General features: G+C 37.0%; 3 protein-coding genes across 5 annotated transcripts; 1 reads left to right on the forward strand and 2 right to left on the reverse strand.

Annotated features, from left to right (window-relative positions):
• Window positions 1–1,165: 1,165 nt before the first annotated feature.
• On the reverse strand, window positions 1,166–14,839 carry LOC111811629 (histone-lysine N-methyltransferase ATXR3-like). Of its 3 annotated transcripts, none has more exons than XM_023698567.1 (20): window positions 14,609–14,839; window positions 11,996–14,331; window positions 11,833–11,889; window positions 9,885–11,009; window positions 9,183–9,553; window positions 8,545–9,099; window positions 8,363–8,463; window positions 6,648–7,701; window positions 6,460–6,531; window positions 5,950–6,060; window positions 5,739–5,839; window positions 3,879–3,978; window positions 3,684–3,779; window positions 3,300–3,467; window positions 3,098–3,223; window positions 2,787–2,840; window positions 2,258–2,505; window positions 2,068–2,176; window positions 1,678–1,980; window positions 1,166–1,601 (listed from the first exon to the last, which is right to left on the reverse strand). In XM_023698567.1, the coding sequence occupies exons 2-20, from the start codon at window positions 14,217–14,219 to the stop codon at window positions 1,425–1,427; spliced, it is 7,152 nt and encodes a 2,383-aa protein (XP_023554335.1). In that variant the 5' UTR covers window positions 14,220–14,331; window positions 14,609–14,839; the 3' UTR covers window positions 1,166–1,424. The 3 variants fall into 3 exon arrangements, with proteins under 3 accessions (XP_023554335.1, XP_023554334.1, XP_023554336.1); XM_023698566.1 differs by having other exon boundaries at window positions 14,545–14,838; XM_023698568.1 differs by lacking the exons at window positions 1,166–1,601; window positions 1,678–1,980; window positions 2,068–2,176; ... (4 more) ...; window positions 3,684–3,779; window positions 3,879–3,978 and adding an exon at window positions 6,158–6,246 and having other exon boundaries at window positions 5,743–5,839; window positions 14,545–14,839.
• A 647-nt stretch (window positions 14,840–15,486) lies between these two features.
• LOC111811838 lies at window positions 15,487–16,152 on the reverse strand. Its single transcript, XM_023698880.1, has 2 exons — window positions 15,864–16,152; window positions 15,487–15,696 (listed from the first exon to the last, which is right to left on the reverse strand). Exons 1-2 carry the CDS (start codon window positions 16,115–16,117, stop codon window positions 15,639–15,641), a joined length of 312 nt encoding a protein of 103 aa, XP_023554648.1. The 5' UTR covers window positions 16,118–16,152; the 3' UTR covers window positions 15,487–15,638.
• A 2,927-nt stretch (window positions 16,153–19,079) lies between these two features.
• Window positions 19,080–20,648, forward strand: LOC111811709 (scarecrow-like protein 32). The gene is made up of 2 exons (XM_023698720.1): window positions 19,080–19,498; window positions 19,624–20,648. The coding sequence occupies exons 1-2, from the start codon at window positions 19,116–19,118 to the stop codon at window positions 20,504–20,506; spliced, it is 1,266 nt and encodes a 421-aa protein (XP_023554488.1). The 5' UTR covers window positions 19,080–19,115; the 3' UTR covers window positions 20,507–20,648.
• The last annotated feature ends 506 nt before the right edge of the window (window positions 20,649–21,154 follow it).

Raw genomic sequence — 21,154 nt, forward strand, 5'->3', positions numbered from 1 at the left:
GTTATTTGTAATGGTGAGGAAGAAGAAGACAAAAGGAAACAGAGGGAATGATGATGCGGATTGGGTCCGTACAAGGAGGATGTAACCGACAGGTGTAGGTGGCGGGGGGGACTGTACAGCTTCTTCCGGTACGCTTTTTTGTCGACCATTTGTCTTTATCTTCCGCCGTTTCAAATAATCCACTGGGACAGCAACCAATTTTTTTTTTTTTTTTTCTAGATATTTATAAGTTAATTTTGTCTTAATTTTCGTTCTTAACTCTATGGGTTTGAAATTCATACTTATTTCCTTCCAATTTTCGTGGTTCTTAATAAATACTTGAATTTTTAATATATATATATATATATATTTTTTTTTTTTTTTGATATGACAAAAATTGACTTCATTTTTATATCATTGATAGAAAATAGATAACAAAAAGAGAAGTAAGAAAACAAAATTTCAAATTAAAATTTGATGATCAAATCATTCTTAAAACCGAAGTCTTCATTTTATGATTAAATTTTGATGGCGATAGGGCGTGTGCTTAGCACGTGGGAATCTTTTCAAGTACATTATGGTTGCGGTGGATGAGCATAAATGCTGATAAGTCCGGAAATTTTGGTAAAATGACGGTTTTAGCCTCGTAGGAAGGGTATGGATTTTGGCTCGTGGAAGGGTGACAGTGTACTTTCGCATGCAACTCTGAGAGACGGATATGCTTGAAGCGGAAAGGTTGGGCACGTGCCACGTAATGGTTGGTACAGCAAAGACGTATAATACTTTTTGACTTTTTTTTATATAAAAAAATGTTTAATTAAATATTCAAATTTAATTTCAGAAAATTATTTTTTTTAAGCTCAATTAAATATTATGAAATCAACATTTTGTTTAAACTCTTCTTAAACATGAAGCCAAATGCGGACTCAACCAGGCTAATCAAACATTTATAGAGTGAAAGAATAAAGACATTTTTGCCCATTAAAAAATTTAGGAATTTTTATAGACATTTTAAAGATATTTTTACTCTTAAAAGCATTTTCTTCAAAATTCATCTTCATTTTTAATGAAGCACACACAAAATATCATCGGTAGGGGACCAATAAGACGACCAATACTCATCTTAGTATATATGTGCGTGCACAAGTATACATACATATATGTATATGTAACTCCACATTGAGTCTTTTTCTGACCATTTCTTCTACTTCCATTGCTCCAATTGGAGGGAATAATAGTGATTTACTGATCAAATATGAACTACAATATAACAAAATGTGAGGAATAAGAAAAAAAACTGTACACAAGAATGGGAATGGAAGAAGCTACACTAGTAATGATGCTCTGGAATGATGAACTAAAAATGGAGAAATCATTCCAAAACAATATACAGAGGAGGAGGAGGTTTGGCTAATGTTCCTACCTGCTAGCCCTACAAAAGTTGTTTACCTATCCCACATGGCCTGAAATATGGGCGTTCTGTGCTTTAGCCAATGTACCAAATCCTTCTCTAGGGGTGAGTTGCTCAACACCGCGTCCAGCATTGGGCTGCCAATCACTTTGGGACAGTTCTTGAATGACCATATCCGATCCTTTGGCCATGGTCTCTGCGGCTGCTTCTCCTGAGGGAAAATCAAAATAATGAATTAAGACAACAAAGCCAATGGCATTGATTACAGAACCAAAATAGACTCTCACCATCCTTGACAGCATAAATTTAACAGTCTTTGGGCCATATACACGCTGCCGTGAAGGCTTCTGAACTCTGGCGTAGAAGGATCCCATCTCTGGCAAAGATATGCAACCCATGCTGGCCTTAGCCAGGCTACAATCTGGGTCGGTATTTTGCTGGTTGTGCCAAAAAATTAGTTGCCCTAAGCAATAATTCTGACCATATGTCTTGCGGTACTCTTGAAAACCTGTCCCTAACTTATCCACATACTTGGGACCCAGGTCAAGTGAACTAATGTAAACTGGTGGGGAAGTTACAGCTTTGTATTCCTGCAAACAAAAGTAAACATTGCCTTAATATCGTGCCCAAACGGGCATAAGAGAATTTGGAAGTTGTGAAATTATATAAGTTGGTACCTGTATTCTAAAAAAATTCTTAGTAAAAGCATAAATATGAATCAAATCTGCAGCAGCATCATTCCGGGACTTGTATGTACAAGGAATGTTACGAACTTCGTCTCTCAACCTACACAGAAGAAATGAAATGAATTCAACTAAACATCCGAGTACATTGGATTTTAAAGCAGAGGAGTACAAATCTACTCACCACAATAGAGATTGTTGAAGTTCCTTTTGAATGTCACCAGAGCCTAATGGATCATGGGCACGAATATTGGCTTTGAGATCACTTATCAAGTCTTCTTCAACATGAGGAGCCATGCTCTGAAGCAGCTCCTCAACAAGTGATCCCTCTCCTTTCCATAGATAAGTTACGGCTTCTTCAGGACTAAGCCTTTTTAATGGAGGTGGAGCATTCTTTGGGTCGCCAAAAATGCATCTCATTACATATCTCACCTTCAGACAGAATTTAAAATGTGAATTGAAGATGAGTAAATAAAAAGTTTCCACATCTTAAAATGAAAGGAAAGGAAAAGATTACTCTATTCTAGAACCAAATATCACCACTGACACACATGCGAACCAAACTTAGAACAATGCTCCCCGTTATAGTATATATCATTCCAGACCAACACGAAAATGTGGAATAGGAAATAACAATGATGAAACCAACCCAATAACATTCACCTGATAAACAGACCAAAACTAGAAGAGAACAGGGAAGTGAAGGTATTCACCTTGTCGAGAGTAATGGCCAAATTTTGTAGCCTTTGGTTGTAAACACCTTCAGCCTGTCAAGACCACAAAAGAAATTATTTTTTAAAAAATAAAATTGATGCATTTAAACTAAAAGCATATGCATGAGAAAATATATACAAGTCAACTTCTGCACACCTCGACTATACTCCAGGAATAACTATCTGACCCTAATATATTTGATTGACTAAGTAACTCGTAAGATATTAAAGCTTGGGCAGCGATCACCCTGGCTTGAACTTATTCCCTCTAACTTGGATATTAAACCATATGCATGCCATATTCTTATTACCTGAACTTCGGCGTCACTCTTCTCAACATCAAGACAGATATCTGAGAAGTATTTCCTTTTCTCTTCCAAATTGTGAGTCAGAATCTCCTCGGGAAGCTTTGTTCTTTCAAAATTAATGAACCTCACCTGGAAACAAACTCCAAGGGTTGAGAAAATATAAATATCAGACACACATATGTGCCATAAGCACCAATGCACTTACCACACGGGCTGAATAAGCCACCAACCAATCAGGTAAACCACCGAGTAAACAACTGCCTAATCCAGCCCTACCCAAGTCAAGATAATCGTCTTCTGACACTGAATTTAATTCACAGGCTTCTAGCATCAGTTGATGACAATCTAGAACGCCATGCCATTCCTCCAGTACCTGGTGGAAAGATAACTCATCTTGTTTAACTAGTACTAAGGCCACACAAAAGATCAAGGCAGGGAACAAGTAGACTAAACAACCACAATAACCAATATATCCATAAATTGTGCGAACATGAAAACAAAAGATCTTTTAGCAGATGAAAACAAACAAAAACTAAAACCAAGGTGGCACACCATGCCTTTTCCTAAAAGAGTTCACTCCAAATATTACCTTAAGAAAGGCTCCATCACCGGTCAAATTCAAGTAGCTACCTCGGCAGACATGGCTTCCACATAAACAAACTGATGCTTCGTATTCTTCCTTACTCTGATGGAGTAAAAAGTAATATTATAGAAAAAGAAAAGAAAAAAAAAAAAAAAAGAGCCCCAGTGAGCACTATCAGAAAAGAACTGCAAAAAGACATACCTCCGTAACAGAATTATAATCAAATGTGATTTCCTCACCATACTGTATTTTGCGTAAGCTATAAATTCCAATCTGGTAATGACCGTCAACAGCAGTAACTCTGTTTTAAAACAATATGTTGAATGATCTATGATTAGTAAAAAAGAGGGAGATATTATGGCCACTATCACAAAGCAATACACAACTAAGAGAAGAAGCAAAAGCAAATGCAGATGATTATGGGGCAAGGTTCATCAAACTTATTATTCAAAAAACATGATTTGAAATCAAAGCAATAATCTCCCCACATCTTCTTTTTTCCTTTTTTTTTTTTTTTTTTTTTTTTCATTTTCCTTTAATATCAAGTATAAAAGGTGAATCATGAGACACGTTAAATTCATTCTAACATAATATTTCTTTTTTAAGTTAGAATGGAGATTCGACCTACAATATACTAGGGAAGATAATAGGTACCTCAAATTCCATAGTACTACATAAAAAATAATTAAACATGCATATTTTTGTTAACAATTATTACTTAAAGAATTCGCAACAGGGTTTTCCTTTGGTATATTTGGGTGCAAAATGAATACAAGGGATTCACTCTTTTCCATGCTATGTACTGGTATAAATGTAAACACCCTTTTTCATTCATCAATGAAATTGTTTCCCTTCCCCAAAAAAGAATATACAAAATGCTGAAACGTGCAAACATAATGCTCCATAGAATAACCATATAAACCATGAACAGCGAACAAGAGAGATGAAAAACCTAGGCTTTTAAAAGAACTTACTTTGCTTCACAATTAGGTCGGCATGAATGGCAAATGCGGCTAGCATAGTTTGCTTTGTGCATGGCATCAACTACCACTAAATCATAACCATCCCCATCACCCTGCCCGAGAGAGGAGATTGAGTACTCAGAAGTATGTGGAACAAACAATTATAAACTATATATAGTGAAACATGCATATAAATATAAATACAACAGAGTTAAGTAGGCACCTTTGGTCTTTCTAAATAGATGTTATAAAATTCGGGAGCTGGGTCCTTGTCATTTTTTTGTAACGACCTAATTCCATCCTGTTTCTCGAACCATTTCCAAACAGGATAAACCTAAACAAGAGAAGAATGATAAACATGTAACTGCTATCACATATATGAGAATTTCATTTCAAAAAACCAAGCAAGAACACAAATTGAGAAAACTAACCTCAAAAGCAGATAATAAAGACGTGCCAAAAATGAAGATATCAAGGACATAGGATTACTATNAAAAGCAAATGCAGATGATTATGGGGCAAGGTTCATCAAACTTATTATTCAAAAAACATGATTTGAAATCAAAGCAATAATCTCCCCACATCNAAAATACAAACGGTAACTTTCATGACTTCATTTTCATTCTACTTTTTTTTATTTTTTTTTATTGCATTTTATCTTTAATATCAAGTATAAAAGGTGAATCATGAGACACGTTAAATTCATTCTAACATAATATTTCTTTTTTAAGTTAGAATGGAGATTCGACCTACAATATACTAGGGAAGATAATAGGTACCTCAAATTCCATAGTACTACATAAAAAATAATTAAACATGCATATTTTTGTTAACAATTATTACTTAAAGAATTCGCAACAGGGTTTTCCTTTGGTATATTTGGGTGCAAAATGAATACAAGGGATTCACTCTTTTCCATGCTATGTACTGGTATAAATGTAAACACCCTTTTTCATTCATCAATGAAATTGTTTCCCTTCCCCAAAAAAGAATATACAAAATGCTGAAACGTGCAAACATAATGCTCCATAGAATAACCATATAAACCATGAACAGCGAACAAGAGAGATGAAAAACCTAGGCTTTTAAAAGAACTTACTTTGCTTCACAATTAGGTCGGCATGAATGGCAAATGCGGCTAGCATAGTTTGCTTTGTGCATGGCATCAACTACCACTAAATCATAACCATCCCCATCACCCTGCCCGAGAGAGGAGATTGAGTACTCAGAAGTATGTGGAACAAACAATTATAAACTATATATAGTGAAACATGCATATAAATATAAATACAACAGAGTTAAGTAGGCACCTTTGGTCTTTCTAAATAGATGTTATAAAATTCGGGAGCTGGGTCCTTGTCATTTTTTTGTAACGACCTAATTCCATCCTGTTTCTCGAACCATTTCCAAACAGGATAAACCTAAACAAGAGAAGAATGATAAACATGTAACTGCTATCACATATATGAGAATTTCATTTCAAAAAACCAAGCAAGAACACAAATTGAGAAAACTAACCTCAAAAGCAGATAATAAAGACGTGCCAAAAATGAAGATATCAAGGACATAGGATTACTATCTGGCAACTTAATTAAATCCGACCCAGTCTATACATAAAATAATTATATTAAAACATATATACAGTTTTAGTATGATTCCCTCAAATCAATTAACGAAAAGTGAAGAAATAGAATCTCTTTATTACTACCTTAACACAATAAAATCACAAACAATATGCATTTAGCAACCGTATTGATTTACATTATGTTTATTATCAAAATAATCTCGATCCAAAATGCTAAGAAGAACTGCAGCCATACCTCTCCCAAAAATTCAACAATGAAATCGTCTTCTCCAAAACCTTCTTGTTTGTTGCATACAACACCTAGCCCCTAATTACACAATTAGTAAACAAACAAAGAACAAAAAGTGGCATCAGAAAAATTGCAAACTAAGTCATGAAAGATGGATAAAAGTTTTAAAAGGGTAAATCGATAGGAAGGTATACCTTCCTATAAGCAACATATTTGTCTTCAGGTCGACTATGTATGGCCTTCAAGATACCTTGACACAGCCTCATTGTTCGGATATCACATTCTTCTGCACCAACCTTCTCAATTTCTTCAATAACGGGCTGTAAAGGATGCATCATGGGAGTGTTTCCTGACCCAGTAAAATGTATGGCCTGCTTATTCAAAGTGCGAAGCAGCACATCTTCAATAAACAAATGTTTATCCATTAGAGGCCAATCCAATTCTTCAGGCACTGAGTCAAGCAAAAGATTGTGTGTATAAGGGTCAATTCCATAAACTTCCTGCTCTAAGACCTCATCCCCAATTTTCTTTCGAGGCTTGTAGTCCTTCACTTCAGGAAGTTCCATATCTAACTCCTCAACACCATTCTTCTGAGCATTTAATTTCTCAACATAGTCATCTGGTAAAGATACCCTCATCTTGCGTCGAACTTCCTCCTCATCTGCTATGACAACATATTCGTCAATCAACTCGTACTTCCTTGTGACAGGAGGAACAAGGCTTACTTTCGTCATGCGAGCACCCCATTCACGGTCATCCATAGTAGAATCAAATGCCTCATCAATAATAAAGCATTTATCCCCTCTTGATTCCCCAAGTCGACCTGATGAAAACTCCAAATCGCTTTCTGTATCTGAGACACTGTTCTCACTATCACTCTTGCCATCTCCAGAAGACCTATCAAACTCATCAGATGTTTCACTCTCAGATCCAATTGCTTTCTTATTCAATCGAGATAAGCGCCTCCTGATTTCTCGATCGGATGCATACTCTCCATGATCTAAGGCACCATTTCCAAAGATGGAACCATTGCTCCTATTTGTGTATTTCCTTTCAGTAGCCATTTTACCAAGCCGCCTTTTGAATTTTGAAGCAGAAGAAGAACCAAGTCTTGAAGAAGAGTCATCTTCCCAAGAGCTCACTTCATCCTTCTCCAGATGTACCTTTGATTTCTTCTCCAAACGGGTGGCAAGTTGAATAAACTGCGTAATAATGTGATTCGCATCTCCATCACCCCGGCTCTTTGCTCTGCAAGAACGTAAAGGTATAAATTTTATCGCAGAAAATGCATAATCTGAACGACTAAAAGCTCCAGAAACTGAAAGAAGAACGGGATTATATTGAAATGAAAAAAAAAAAAATTACAAGAAAAAAGGAACCGCAAGCATATAGAAATAATTCACAAAACATAATATTTATTGGATTCACAAAATTCCATCCACAGACAAAAACCAAAATAAAAATCATTTAATAACATTCACAAAGCTAAAAACAAAACAAAAATTTTACTGCTTGTTTAGAAATGAGATTCAAGAAAAGATATATGCTTTTAGAAATAGAAATCATTTTAATAGATACTATTCAGAAACAGTATCCTTCCAACCCTCAGTACACAATTAATTGTTGTAATTTTTAATAAAAAATAATAATAACAACAACAACAATAACAATTACATCCTGTCATTTTCCAAGTTTAAATAAATCTTTTTTCATGAAGATACACCAAAATGCCTTCAGTTGACCCTTTCTTCGGATAAGGGTTGTACAAAACACATTTTCTTTCCTCATAATCCATGTTATCCTTTCTAGAGGGATTTGCAATAATTACTCAAGAGACTCAAATTAGTCCAATGCCATGTAAACCTGTCGCAAAAGCAGGAAAGATAAACGGTATCCAAATAAAACATACTTTATTGCATCCCTACACATTCGACGGATGTCTTCCTTGACAGAACCAAGCCCCCGCTTAATGTAATAACCATTTCTAATTCTATCCTGAATTTCAGCAACCTGCAAAGAACACAGATCAGAAACAGTGATAAATTTCAGAATAAAAAGCAGCCCTGGTATACTAAAATGGGTGTGAAGTACCTTGGGTACAAAGAACTCAAACGTATTGTCCTTCATGATCTCCTTCAGACTGGAAGCAAGAAACTCAACCATCCTCTTATATCCAACTTCTGATTTCTTAATGGACCATTGTCTCATGCGGGCATCTCTGGAAACAATTGATGAGGACTTTCTAGCATCAAATACTTTTGAACGCTTGTATAAGCTTCTGCGGAATAACTGATTTGCTGACTCTCTCTTATCCACGCTCTCAAAATACTCCTTCAGCTCACCAAAATCATCCATGTTAGAACTGACGCCCTTAATTTTAGAAAGAGAAGAGGACTTTTCAGATATATGCCTGAGGCTCCTCATTTTAGAGTGTGTTTCTTCATTGTTTCTTATGCCATTTAAACTTCTTTTCACCCTATTTATATTCGGGTACTTAGAGGACAAATCATCGAACTGACTGCAGCCTCGAACATTTATGTAGGCTAACTGAGGAAACATGCCAACAACCTCTTCAAGTACAACTGGGGAAATGTTGGTGCAGCCAACTAGAATTATAGAATTGACCTTTTCTTTATTGTAAGTACTCTGCAATCACAGACATATAATAAGGTTAAACTGAGATTAAATAGATAACCCCATATGACATAAGCCTTTGTATTAACACTTACCATGATGTTCATGAATGTGGAATTTGTACAGTTTGAACCCAAAGTTGATAAATCAACCTGCCTAGAGATATCCTTATAAAACCTAACAGCAGCTCTCCAGTGCTTACAAGTTACAGAAGCGAAAGACAAGGATTTTAGGTCAGACTGCAGAAAATGAAATATCCGTGCCAGAATATGACCATCAAGGAAACCCCAAGATTCAACCTCCAAACTTGTACTCCCTTCTCCATGGAAAGTAGCATCACCACACAAATCCTCAAATGCAATTTCATCATTTTGATGTTGATGCAGGAAATCTTCATCCACTTCATAATCATCTTCACTTTCGTCAACCAGAAATCTGGCTCTTTTAGCAGCACGTGCACTGCCATCTGTAGTTCACAAAATCCAGCAGCCCCCAATGTGAAATCAGAAAAATGACCAGAACTCATGAGAAATAATTGAGGAAAATACTCATAAGGAATAAAAGCCAATTACTGTACTTGGTACAAAAAGATGCCTAGAGTTCAAGCAATAAGGATAGATCAATCATAAAAATTTTAGGAAAAAAATGATAACAAATAAGTGCAGCTTAATCAATTCTTGACAACCCTACCCCATTCATCAAGCAAATGCTCAAAAAGGAGGAGGTAGAAAGGCCTACAGCATTCTGAAAATGAAAAGACAGAATGCCTTCAAACTCAAAAATGACTTCACCAATACCTGATTTCCAGTGCATGGTCTTCTCCATCTCCTTCTTTGGTTGTTTTGCATTGATCCATGGATCTAAGACATCATTTATTGCTGCAGCAAACTCCCGGCTCTTGTAAAACTTCATAACTAATTCATGTAACTTTCCTCGAGTATATCCAATAAACTGAGGATGTAGTTCATGAAATGCATTTGAATCTTTTACGAGTCCACCAAAGGAATTGGTCCCAGATACTGAAACTGAATTTTTTGTTGTTTCACCTAATAATGGAGTTTTCTCCCTCTGAGTATTTTTAGTCAGTTCAGAACATTCTGCAAAGGAGGTTACTGGAACCCATACCCTATCAAATTTCCTGAAAACACTACTGTTCTTTTGAATGACACCCTGATCTACTAATAACTGTAGCTCTGAAAATGATGAAGGCCCACATTCATGTCCAGCACCATCAAGGTAATACCAAACACCTAAATGCAATTGCAAGTCATCATATGAGCAAAGACGATCTTTAGGGATGCTAACCAAACCAGTAGTCTTCAAAGACCTCTCTAAGCTTACATCTCTAGCAATCTTCAAATGAAAATCTCCATCGGCTGATCGCTTCCCATCACTATTGGAAGACCATAGCCTAGACCTTGAATGCCCCTTACCCCTGACCTTCATACGAGGCTCAGAGACAAATGAACCGTGATCCTTTACCACACAAGCATTTATCCTGATAACGGGTAGCATAGTTCCCTTCGTCCCCCTTACTGTTAATGTTGGCCTATCATCAAGACAGGTAAATGCCCAAGGAGGCAGATCAAGTCGTCTACTTTGGGAAGGATAATACAATTCATCTTTCTGATGCCATCTAGGATCCTCATAACCTGATTTGGACATCTGACATAGTGGAAAACCGTCATTCAGAACAAGCTTCTTTCTAGCATTTCTTTCTTGGGAAGATTCATCATTTCTCCTCCAGTCACCACCCTTGCAAGACCATGGTCCAGAAGTCAAATCACCATCATCAATGCCAAAATCCTTATCAGATGATACATATGTTTTGGAACCAGAATCCACTGATGTTGCAAAGTCTGTAAATTCCAAAATATCATCAGCAATTTCATCGAGCTGTTCACCAACATGATCTGAGAAACCTGTGAAGACAAAGATTAAACATTGGACTATTTCACCCAGAACTGAGTCCGAAGTATCAAAATGACAAATTACTTTATTTAAAAAAGAAAAAAAATTAAAAACTACAGAAAAAACTCTTGTTACCCCATAAATGTAGATGTGCAAAAATGCAGTAAAAAACCCTAAGAACACATTTGTCAATTGTCAATTTGCTTGTGTGATTTAGTAAAAAACTTAAAAGAAAAAACAACTGAGTTCGAGTATCAAAATGATAAATTACTTTTACTCCAAGAAGTGGAGAGAAAAAAAAACTAAAAGCCCTCTGTGATCCCAGAAATGTGTGATATTTGACAATGCAGTAGAGAACCCTAAAGAACCCATTTATCAATTGTCATTTGCTAATGCAAATTTAGTGGTCCTTGTCTTATATTTTTAAGATCAGGTAGTACAAAATTCGGCGAGGATTACACAATTGATGCTAAGATGTTGTTTTGTAGGCAAAGGTCAAAGACTGGAAGCTATCTTCCTCAACGTTGGTTACATGCTAGGACATTTGATTTGAGAAGCCAGAGAGAGTTCTTTCTCCAAGACGCCATAATTACTCTCCTTTTTCTTAATTAATGCAAGCCTTTTTTTGGTGCTTTATAAATACACGCTTCTTTTTATTAATGACAATTGGAAAGTATATTGCGTTCACGCTTGCCATTTGGCTTCTAGCTTTTGGCTTCTGGGTTAGGATTTTGGATTATGTCTTTTGTTCTCCACACAATTCTTTTTCTTTCTATTTCTCAAATTTAATATCCTAAAAATAAAATGAAAAATTATAGAAGAATTAACCTATACCTTCGGAGATGGCCAATCTTTCCCATTGTTCACCATCCAAAGTCATCTGCAAAACCTCTGCAACAAAACAAATAAACGGGGAAAGTCAAGAAATCTCCATGAATGAGGCAAGGAGGGATTTGCCAGAAATTTTTGAGAGAGTGAAAAGGATAAGAACAAATACCTGCAATTGTTTCAAGTTCTCTGCCAGGAACAACAGTAATATCCTCTAATAAAATGCTGATCCTTTCATCAATGTGAAGATCTCTTAACGGCTCAGAAGTATCCGCACCTTCATGAGAACATAAAGTTGGTCCACCACTTGTAATTTGAGAATGATCACTTTGAATGTTCAATTTTCCAGAATCTATGGTATCTGCCAATACATTGCCTGGAGCTTCAGGAGGGCTCACCAACTGAGTTACAGAGTCTGGTACAACGGATGGAAAATTAATTGTGGCCAAAGGAGAAACAGCATTCTCAACAGTCACCCATCTATCACTATCCAAATGCTTGATAAAGTGATCCGACATTAAAGAACCTTCTTCAACAAGTGTCTTCAGATCATACAGTCTAGTAGGTCCACGCTCCACACCATAATAATCAAGATAAAACCATTTTCCTGTTGATGTATCAGTCACCAGGGGAGCATGTGGCGGTGTATCACAAATATCCATATCCTCCTCCATAGAAGGCAGTTCTTCAGGAACTCCATCCACATGAGACAGCTCTAGACAAGTTTGGTTAGGACTCTTAGACTTCTCCCCTTCATAAAACCTGCAGTCACCAACAGTCTCAATAGACCCATTGGTATTCTGCTCTTTGATCTCGTCACAGGATTCTTTCGCTATCACAATTGATTCTTTCCCATCAGGGTCCCTTGGTGTAGTTTTATCTTCCCTAGTTCTGATTTCATTGTGAGAACTATGCTTTTCAATTCCTTTGCTTCTTCGGTTTGTTTCTCTATGGTTATTGGTCCTACTCCGGTCAAGAGGTGATCTATCCAAATAGTTTGGTGTTTGAGCTCTACGGCCATGACATCGAGCTCGATCTTGTGGGGACCGCTCGGCATGAGGACTACGATGACGATGGTCATAGTGCCGACTCCGATCATACGGTGATTTATCACGACCATACGGTGATCTATCACGACCATACGGTGATCTATCACGACCATACGGTGATCTATCACGACCATATGGTGATCTATCCCGAGGAGCAGGGCTGCGATCATTGTGATCATGATATCGAGCTTTTTCGAGAGGTGACCTGTCAGAATGACCAGGACTATACCCATGTCTGTTGTAAGCTTCCCGAGAAGAAGTAGAAGAAGATTCATAATGCCTTGTAGAGAACTTATCAGATGAAGATACTCGAGAAGAAGAAGAAGAATTTTTACCAGACCTTTCCATTGGGCGGGTCGAATAATGGTCAGAGTGAGCGGTTCTGCTGCTATCCTCTGAAAGTTTCCTGCTTTTTGAACCAGCATAATCCCCATAATCACTATAACGCTTCAAACGGTTGCTAGAAGAATAATCTTTCCCAAAGTTCTTACCATCATTGTAGTCGTTCCTATGAGAAACTTCTTCGTTCAAAGGTTTTGAACTATACCTCGAACCTCTGTCTTGGCCACTCTCCCATCTGGGCGTACCTTTACCGTGCTGATTCCCACTTCTATTGAGCTCTTTCCTTCTAACATCATCAGTTGAGTACTTAACAAGAGGTGGCGTTGACTCATGCACACTTCTCCACCCTCTGTCCTTCTCAGACTCGTATCTGCGTGTTCTTGAATAACGAAAGTCATCCTTCACAATATCACCCTTTTCCCATCTATCTGGAATGAACTCTCCTCTCTCAATTTCATCCTTTGCCAATCTCCGTGATCTATTCTCAGCCTCACCCTTTCTACTCCTGTCTGGAACTATCTCCCCTTTCTCTATATCCCCTCTCCGCCACTTTCCCCGTACATGCTCTTCTTTTTCATTCTCCGCTTTCCGCCATTTTTCATTGTTTTCAATTCCACCTCTTTTTGACTTCTCAGGCACAAATTCCCCGTTCTCTACTTCAACTCTCGACCACTTCAAGGTTCCCAATTCACCCTCTTCAACTTCATCTTTCTCTGCACTATCAACGCCATTTTCAGCATGCCCAACATCTCTGCTGCTCTTCCCAGGTTTATCCGATCCTGATTCTGTTCTTCCCAATTCAACATCCTTCGCTACGACCTCTTCTTTCTTCACCTTCATCGTCTGCTTCCGTTCTGCCTCACTGAATTTGGCTGAAGACTTTGAATTGAACCCATTATTCTTACCTGCACAAAGCATTTTCTCTGAAGGAATTGGAAAGGTCTCCATAATATGCTGCTGTTGTTGTTGCAAAGGTATGCATGCGACGCCTCCATCGCCCATGGAAATCCCACCTATGTCACTTAAACTCAAAACCCTAGCTCTCCCCTTCGCCGGGGCTCTCGATGCTCATACTGCGATATCTTCGAATCCCTGAATCGTCCAATTCAAGACCCTGCTTTTCCAAAAGAGAAAAACCAACACCAGAGTCAAGCCCAAGCAATGTAGGGTTTAAAAAACCAAATAAAACGAAGAAGTCGCGAAATTCGCGAAACAAGTAATCATCCCCCCGAAGAGCAAGCACGCTCTCAATACCAAAACCTATCAATTGAATTCCATAAATGTAAAAAAAGAAGCCCAAAGAAAAGCAACAGAACCAAAATTATACCAGAAAAACAAAATTGAACGAAGACTGAATAGATCCGGAATGAAAAATTGTAGCTGCGACAGACCGTAGAGCGCGCGAGAGACTGAGTAAGCGATGTACGATCGAGAGAACTCAATTAATTACAAGTTCTGAATTCAATCTCTCTGAAAATTTTCCTTCTTTTAAACCTCGTGAAATTCTTTCCAATCTTTCTTGCCTTTAATCGCAATATCTTTGAGTCGCTCTTTGGTTGCGTTCTATGTTGGTCTGAAAGAGGAAGCTTTCTTGTTCCTTTTTTTTTTTTCGCTTCAACGTTTCCGATCGTTGCCCTTTGGTGAATTTATCGGGGTCGTGCAAGTAAATGACTGAAATTACGAAAATGGACATAGGTTTTTTTTACTGCGAAGGTGGGTTGATTCTAGGTTTCTTGAAGTCGAAGATGGGTTGATTCGGGTTTTCACGTCTAATTTATTTTTTATGAAAACTATAAATCTGAATATTCTCACAATTTTGTATGTTATTATTTTTCTATTGAAAACATATCATAATCTATTCAGTTATTAATGTTAAAGTAATTATCTAATTTTCGTCATTTTCATCTTAGTCATGTGAAGTTACTTAAATACCCCGGTACGGGTGAAGCTGTACACAAGATATTTACTTTCGTCAATACGCCGGCCTTTTCCGGGTGGGACGGTAAAAGGAGAGAGAGGCGTAGGGGTATTTTGGTAAATGTGTGATGGTTTTGGCGCTCAAGTTTTCGGGGTTGAAAAAGGAGGGATTCACGAAGTCGTCGTGATTTCGAGTTGGGCTATAAAATTGGGCCCAAACGAGTCGTTGAGATTTCGAATTGGGCTATAAAATTGGGCCCAACACTGTGGGCTTGTATTCGTTTCCTTATTTGGGCCGTATGACCCAAATTTTCAAACGTTGGGTAATTGGTATTTTGTATTCAAGACGAAATTGGGCCACCAAACATACGCTATTCCATATATATACACCAATTACATATTTAAAAAAAAAATGAAAGTACAAAATTGATATTTATATTTATATTAATTTCGGCGACGGCTTCGATCCTCCGCCGGCGAACTGTGTATTACCAAATTTGGCCTTCAAAACATGAACGGCATCGGCGCAAAGAACGGCATCGCCACCATTGTTGAGCTCCTCCTGATGAGTTCAAACAACATTCTTAATTTTCATTGTTTTTACAATAATTTAACTGATTTTAAAAAAACCTAAAAATTGATTTTCAGAAACACTTCCAAAACCGCAAATTTCACAAAATTAAGGATAATTAAATCACTTTGGCCACTGTTTTTAATTTGTTTCATTACCAGTAACTATCTCTTCCGTACGATTTGGCCACAGATCGGACTTGCCGGCTGGACGTTTTCTTCTTTTCGCCGGATTTCTTCACCGGCAACCGAGCCCCTTTACTATCCTCCAATATAGGCGGCAGCGCCGGCCGCCAATGAGAAGCAGATTCCGACTTCGAACTCGTCACTCTCTCCAAACTCTGCTCCTGGTAGACGCGTCGCGCGTCCACTGCTCGGCGCAAACGAGATCCCAACTTTGAAAAGAGAGGCATAATCGCATAAAACAAAGGGAAAACAGGAAACTTACAGATTTGCACAAGAAAACGGCTACGTTTCCTATTTATAGATAAACAAAGCGAATTTTAATTTTTTATTTTTAAATTGAGGGTTTTTTTTTATTATTAGTTAAAAAAATACTCAAAATAATTACTAGTTAAAAAATAACTTACGTTCATAATTTGATTATATACCAAATTTAGAATTTTAATTATAATCTAAATTTAGGCGTTTCGGACAGCATTGGTTCCCTTTTGGGGAGTGGATGAGGTGATCCATTGCGTTTTCATAAAACAGTCTATTAAACTACAAAGTTTTAGAGAAGCCCATAGAATTGCTAAACTCCTTTCGGGTAATTATAGGTTTAAAGTTGTGGGCGCTACCAATATTGCATACGCAATGTTCTTCGTTGTCTCCAATAGAAGTTTCTTCTTTCTGGACAAGGTCATGGTGGGCCCTACCTTGGGCTTCCTACTTCACCGCCCACAACGAACGTTTTGGGCCCAGGCCCAATACTTTGACGTAGACCCACTGTTTAATTCCCCATATGGTAATATTGTAATTATTTTTCCAATTTGATCTATAAATTTTAAATTTTTTAATTATATATTTTATTTAAAGTAATTCGTTTTATAATTATTAAATTTGCAGCTATCCAGCTTCTTCGCGTATATATATATATATAAATTATTAAGTTTTTATTTTATTTTTTAATATTCAAAACTCGAGTTTTAAATAATAATTCATTTTTAGTTAAAAAAAAAAAAACGATTCCATTAGATTTTCATGATAGGTACAAAGAAACAATGCCTTACTCAGGATTCTTTTTCATTTTTTTTGAAAAAAAATAGCATTTAATAGTTTTTTTTTTTCTATAATCAATATTCTTATATGGATTTATGCATATATAAAATGTTCATAAATTGGTATATATTCTTCCTTAAATAGTTTCAAAAAATCCAAATATTAAACAGAATATAGGTATTTTAACGTTGTGAAATATGGTACAAACCTGTCCTTGTCCTCCTTATATGAAGTAGAGACAAAAGGGCTAAATATATCATTGTAATTAGAATAATTAAAAGATAGGCCCATATAATAATATGTGGTGTGTGAACTTTACAATGTTAATTATTAGCTCCATGCTCTCAATTCTTAGGTTAAATTCAGACATTAAATGACAAACATATTCAAATCCTATGGGGTAATATCTCATGTCAGTTGAATAGAGGAACAAAACATATTTTTATAAGGGTGTGAAAATCTATATCTAACAGACACGTTTTAAAAACCTTGAAAGAAATCCTAAAATGAAATACCCAAAGAGAACAATATCTGCTAACGACGGACTTAGGCTATTACAAATGGTACTAGAGTCAGGCACTGGGCGGCTCAGGCTTTCGAGGAGGGTGAATTTTGAGATCTCACATCCATTAGAGAGAAGAATGAAACATTTTTTTGTGGAAATCTCCCCCTAACAGACGCGTTTTAAAAATCGTGAGGGACAACTCGAAGAGGATAATATCTCCTAGCGATTTTTCCTAGGAAACATGTAAGTGAAAACAAATCATGTTAAACGAACCCGTATTAGTTTGTGAATATAGAGATACACTGACATATGTTATTCATTATAAACTCAAAGGATCCAAGAGAGTGAGAGTAGAGGAGTGAGTAGTGAAACATGCTAAATTGTCTTCTTATTTGTCGTGTCTTGTGTCTTCACATGGGACATAAAAGAAATTAAAGAATCCAAAAGGCAACCAAATTCATCTACGTATGTGGAAAGATGGGCATGAAAAGTAGCTATCAATAATACACAAATAAATAAATAAAAAGTGTATAAACCAAATAAAAAGGCAAAACGTTAATTAAAATATTGCATATTTCGTTGTCTAAACACATTCCTTAAGCAAAAATTAGACAAAACAGTGGCCGGCTAAGACAGCTTCTTAACCTACTCTTTACCCTTTTATTCAATATGTTGGCCATATTATTATCCTATTTCAAACACATCCATAGTGAACTTGCACTCGAGTGGCTTAAAATTCATATCAACGGATTGTTTTTTTAGTTCAACAAAGGTCGGGTGGTAAGAATGACCCAAAGCTAATCTCAAAGAACAACGCAACTTCATAGGCTCCTCTTGTCTAGATACTGGCAGCTGCATCTCCATTAATGATTCTCCCTTAAATAATCTATATCATTCCCTCTTCATTAACATTTATGGATTATTCAATCTTTATATAATAAAATCATGTCTACTCCTGTTAAACAAAAAAATCACGTATTTTAGGGGAGACATGATGTCAGCTTTCCACCACTTTAGGTCTTGTGACCTAAGCGAGCTATCATGTGAGGCATACGTGTGTCACAATATAGATGAGTGTTGCAAGACGAGTATCTCGAACAATTTCTTTTGAAATAAGTTTTTCAAAGACACAACAAAGTCTTGTGACCTTCAAAGACACAACAAAGTCTTGTGACCCAAGCGAGCTACCATGTGACACATATGTGTGCCACAATATGGGTGAGTGTTGCAAGACGAGCATCTCGAACGACTTCCTTTGAAATAGGTTTTTCAAAGACACAACAATTTTAAGTGTTAATAAGGATTTGGTCGCATTTACACACCATAAAACATGTTAAAAAGAAATATGTATCCTCTATCATTTTTAAATATTATAATATATGCAAACCCACAACTCTCCACGATAGTATATATTGTCCACTTTGAGCATAAGTTCTNAAAAAAAAAAAAAAAAAAAAAAAAAAAAAAAAAAAAAAAAAAAAAAAAACATTATCTACTACATGTCATCAACATGTTAGTCGTTGTATACATGTGGAAGCCATTATTGGTGAGAATAAATATGGATAATATTTATATACAGAAACCAAAAATTCCATCTTTTACAGAAAATATAAACCACTTCTTCTCTCTCTAAAATCTGAGATGTTTATGTATGAAGTGTAACAATTATCCTTTTTACTGAAAAAATGAGGGCAGAATTGAAGGGGAAAACGAGTTCAATTTCAGTGCATAATTCAACGATTTTGAACACCCCTCATACTTCTCTTTCTGGTGCGCTAAAGGGGTGCCTTGGGAGCCTAGACGGTGGCTGTATTGAGAAGCTTCTGCTTCACTGCGCCAGTGCCCTCGAGAGCCACGATGTCACTCTTGCTCAGCAGGTTATGTGGGTTCTCAATAACGTCGCCTCCCCGGTTGGCGACCCTAACCAACGCCTCACTTGTTGGTTTTTGAGGGCTTTGATTTCTAGAGCCTCTAGGGTTTGTCCAACCCCGACTCCGACACCGATGAATTTTAATGGAAGTAGTACCCGTATTGACACGAGGTTCATGTCAGTGACCGAGCTCGCCAGGTGAGATTCATACCACTGGAAACTTAAGTTACTTATGTTATCTGCTAGCGGTGTGATTGAGCTATTACAATTGAGCTACGTTGATGTTAATAGTAACTTTATGTTTCGGAATTTCCTTTAAACAGATACGTAGATTTGATTCCGTGGTATCGGTTCGGGTTTTGTGCAGCGAACATCGCGATTTACAAGGCAATTCAAAGGTGCCCAAAAGTTCACATATTAGATTTCAGCATTTCTCATTGCATGCAATGGCCAACCCTAATAGACGCCTTATCCAAAAGGCCACAAGGCCCTCCTTCACTTCGCATCACTGTCCCATCTTTTAGGCCATCCGTTCCTCCTTTACTCAATATCTCCACACAACAAATTGGCCTTTGTTTAAGCAAATTCGCCAACTCCAAAAACATCCCATTTCAATTCAATGTCATTGATAACCACAATACTTCCATTGATCCTTCAAGTTTAAGCCTCGAAGAAGACGAGGCCTTGGTCATAAATTGTCAACATTGGCTAAGATACATGTTGGACGACGAAGAAGAAGAAGACGATTTTATTAACGCGACGAAAAGCCTCAACCCACGAATCATGGTGGTGGTTGACGAAGACTCCGACATGAGTGACTCGAGTCTCGCCTCGAGAATTACAACATGTTTTAACTATTTTTGGATACCCTTTGACGCGCTCGAAACTTTCTTGCCAAAAGATAGCGCGCAGAGGCTCGAGTATGAGGCCGACATTGGGCAACGAATCCAAAACATTATTGGCTTTGAAGGGCAACAAAGAGTTGAGAGATTGGAAAGCTGTGTGAAGGTTTCGGAGAGAATGAGGAATGGTGGGTACTTAAACGTACCGTTTTGCGATGACGTGGAAGCTGAGCTGAAGGCCTTGTTGGCAGAGCAGGCCAGTGGATGGGGGATGAAGAGGGAAGAAGATACATTGGTGCTGACGTGGAAGGGCCACAATTCTGTGTTTGTCACAGCTTGGGTTACTGATGAGTTGGCTAGATAAAGTTGGTGAGTTGGTGTGGCTCGAAGGTTTTGGTTCTAGTTCTAGTGGTCCAGTGATCTTAGAGGCTATCTTTAGGAACAGTGTATCCCGAGTCTAAAAAGGCTACTTCAATTAATATGGTTAGCCACATTGTTGTAGCGGTCTCTTCAAATAAATTGATTTTTATTTTCGTGTCTAACGTTTCTTAAATTTATAGGATACATAAATTTTACATAATTATTATGTATATATAAAGTTTAAATCAAAACACAATTAATGTATTAATCTCACAAAATGAATTTTACTCTTTAAAATTGGGAGCAAGAGAATATGAAAAAGTCAAAACTGATTGAAACAGAAGATAGGAAATCTGTGGTTGTGCAATTTAAAATTCAAATTGGTGGAGCTATGTCTGGGATTATGTGTGGCCGACGGTGGCTATGAAATGTCGCCGTCGTGGGGCGGCGGCGATTTCCAGGTTTCAGAAAAAAAAATAAAAAAAAAAAGGAACATAACGAATCGGATCCAATAAAATAAGACAATATCTACTGATTATACTGTTTATTCCCTGTGGACCTGCTAGATTGCCCATCCCTTGACTTTTTGTTTTGTAGGCTTATTATTATTATTATTATTAAAAATATTCTTCTGTTAAATAATAATAAATAA

This window comes from Cucurbita pepo, chromosome LG15 (assembly GCF_002806865.2).
Source record: "Cucurbita pepo subsp. pepo cultivar mu-cu-16 chromosome LG15, ASM280686v2, whole genome shotgun sequence".
Classification (NCBI taxonomy): domain Eukaryota; kingdom Viridiplantae; phylum Streptophyta; class Magnoliopsida; order Cucurbitales; family Cucurbitaceae; genus Cucurbita; species Cucurbita pepo.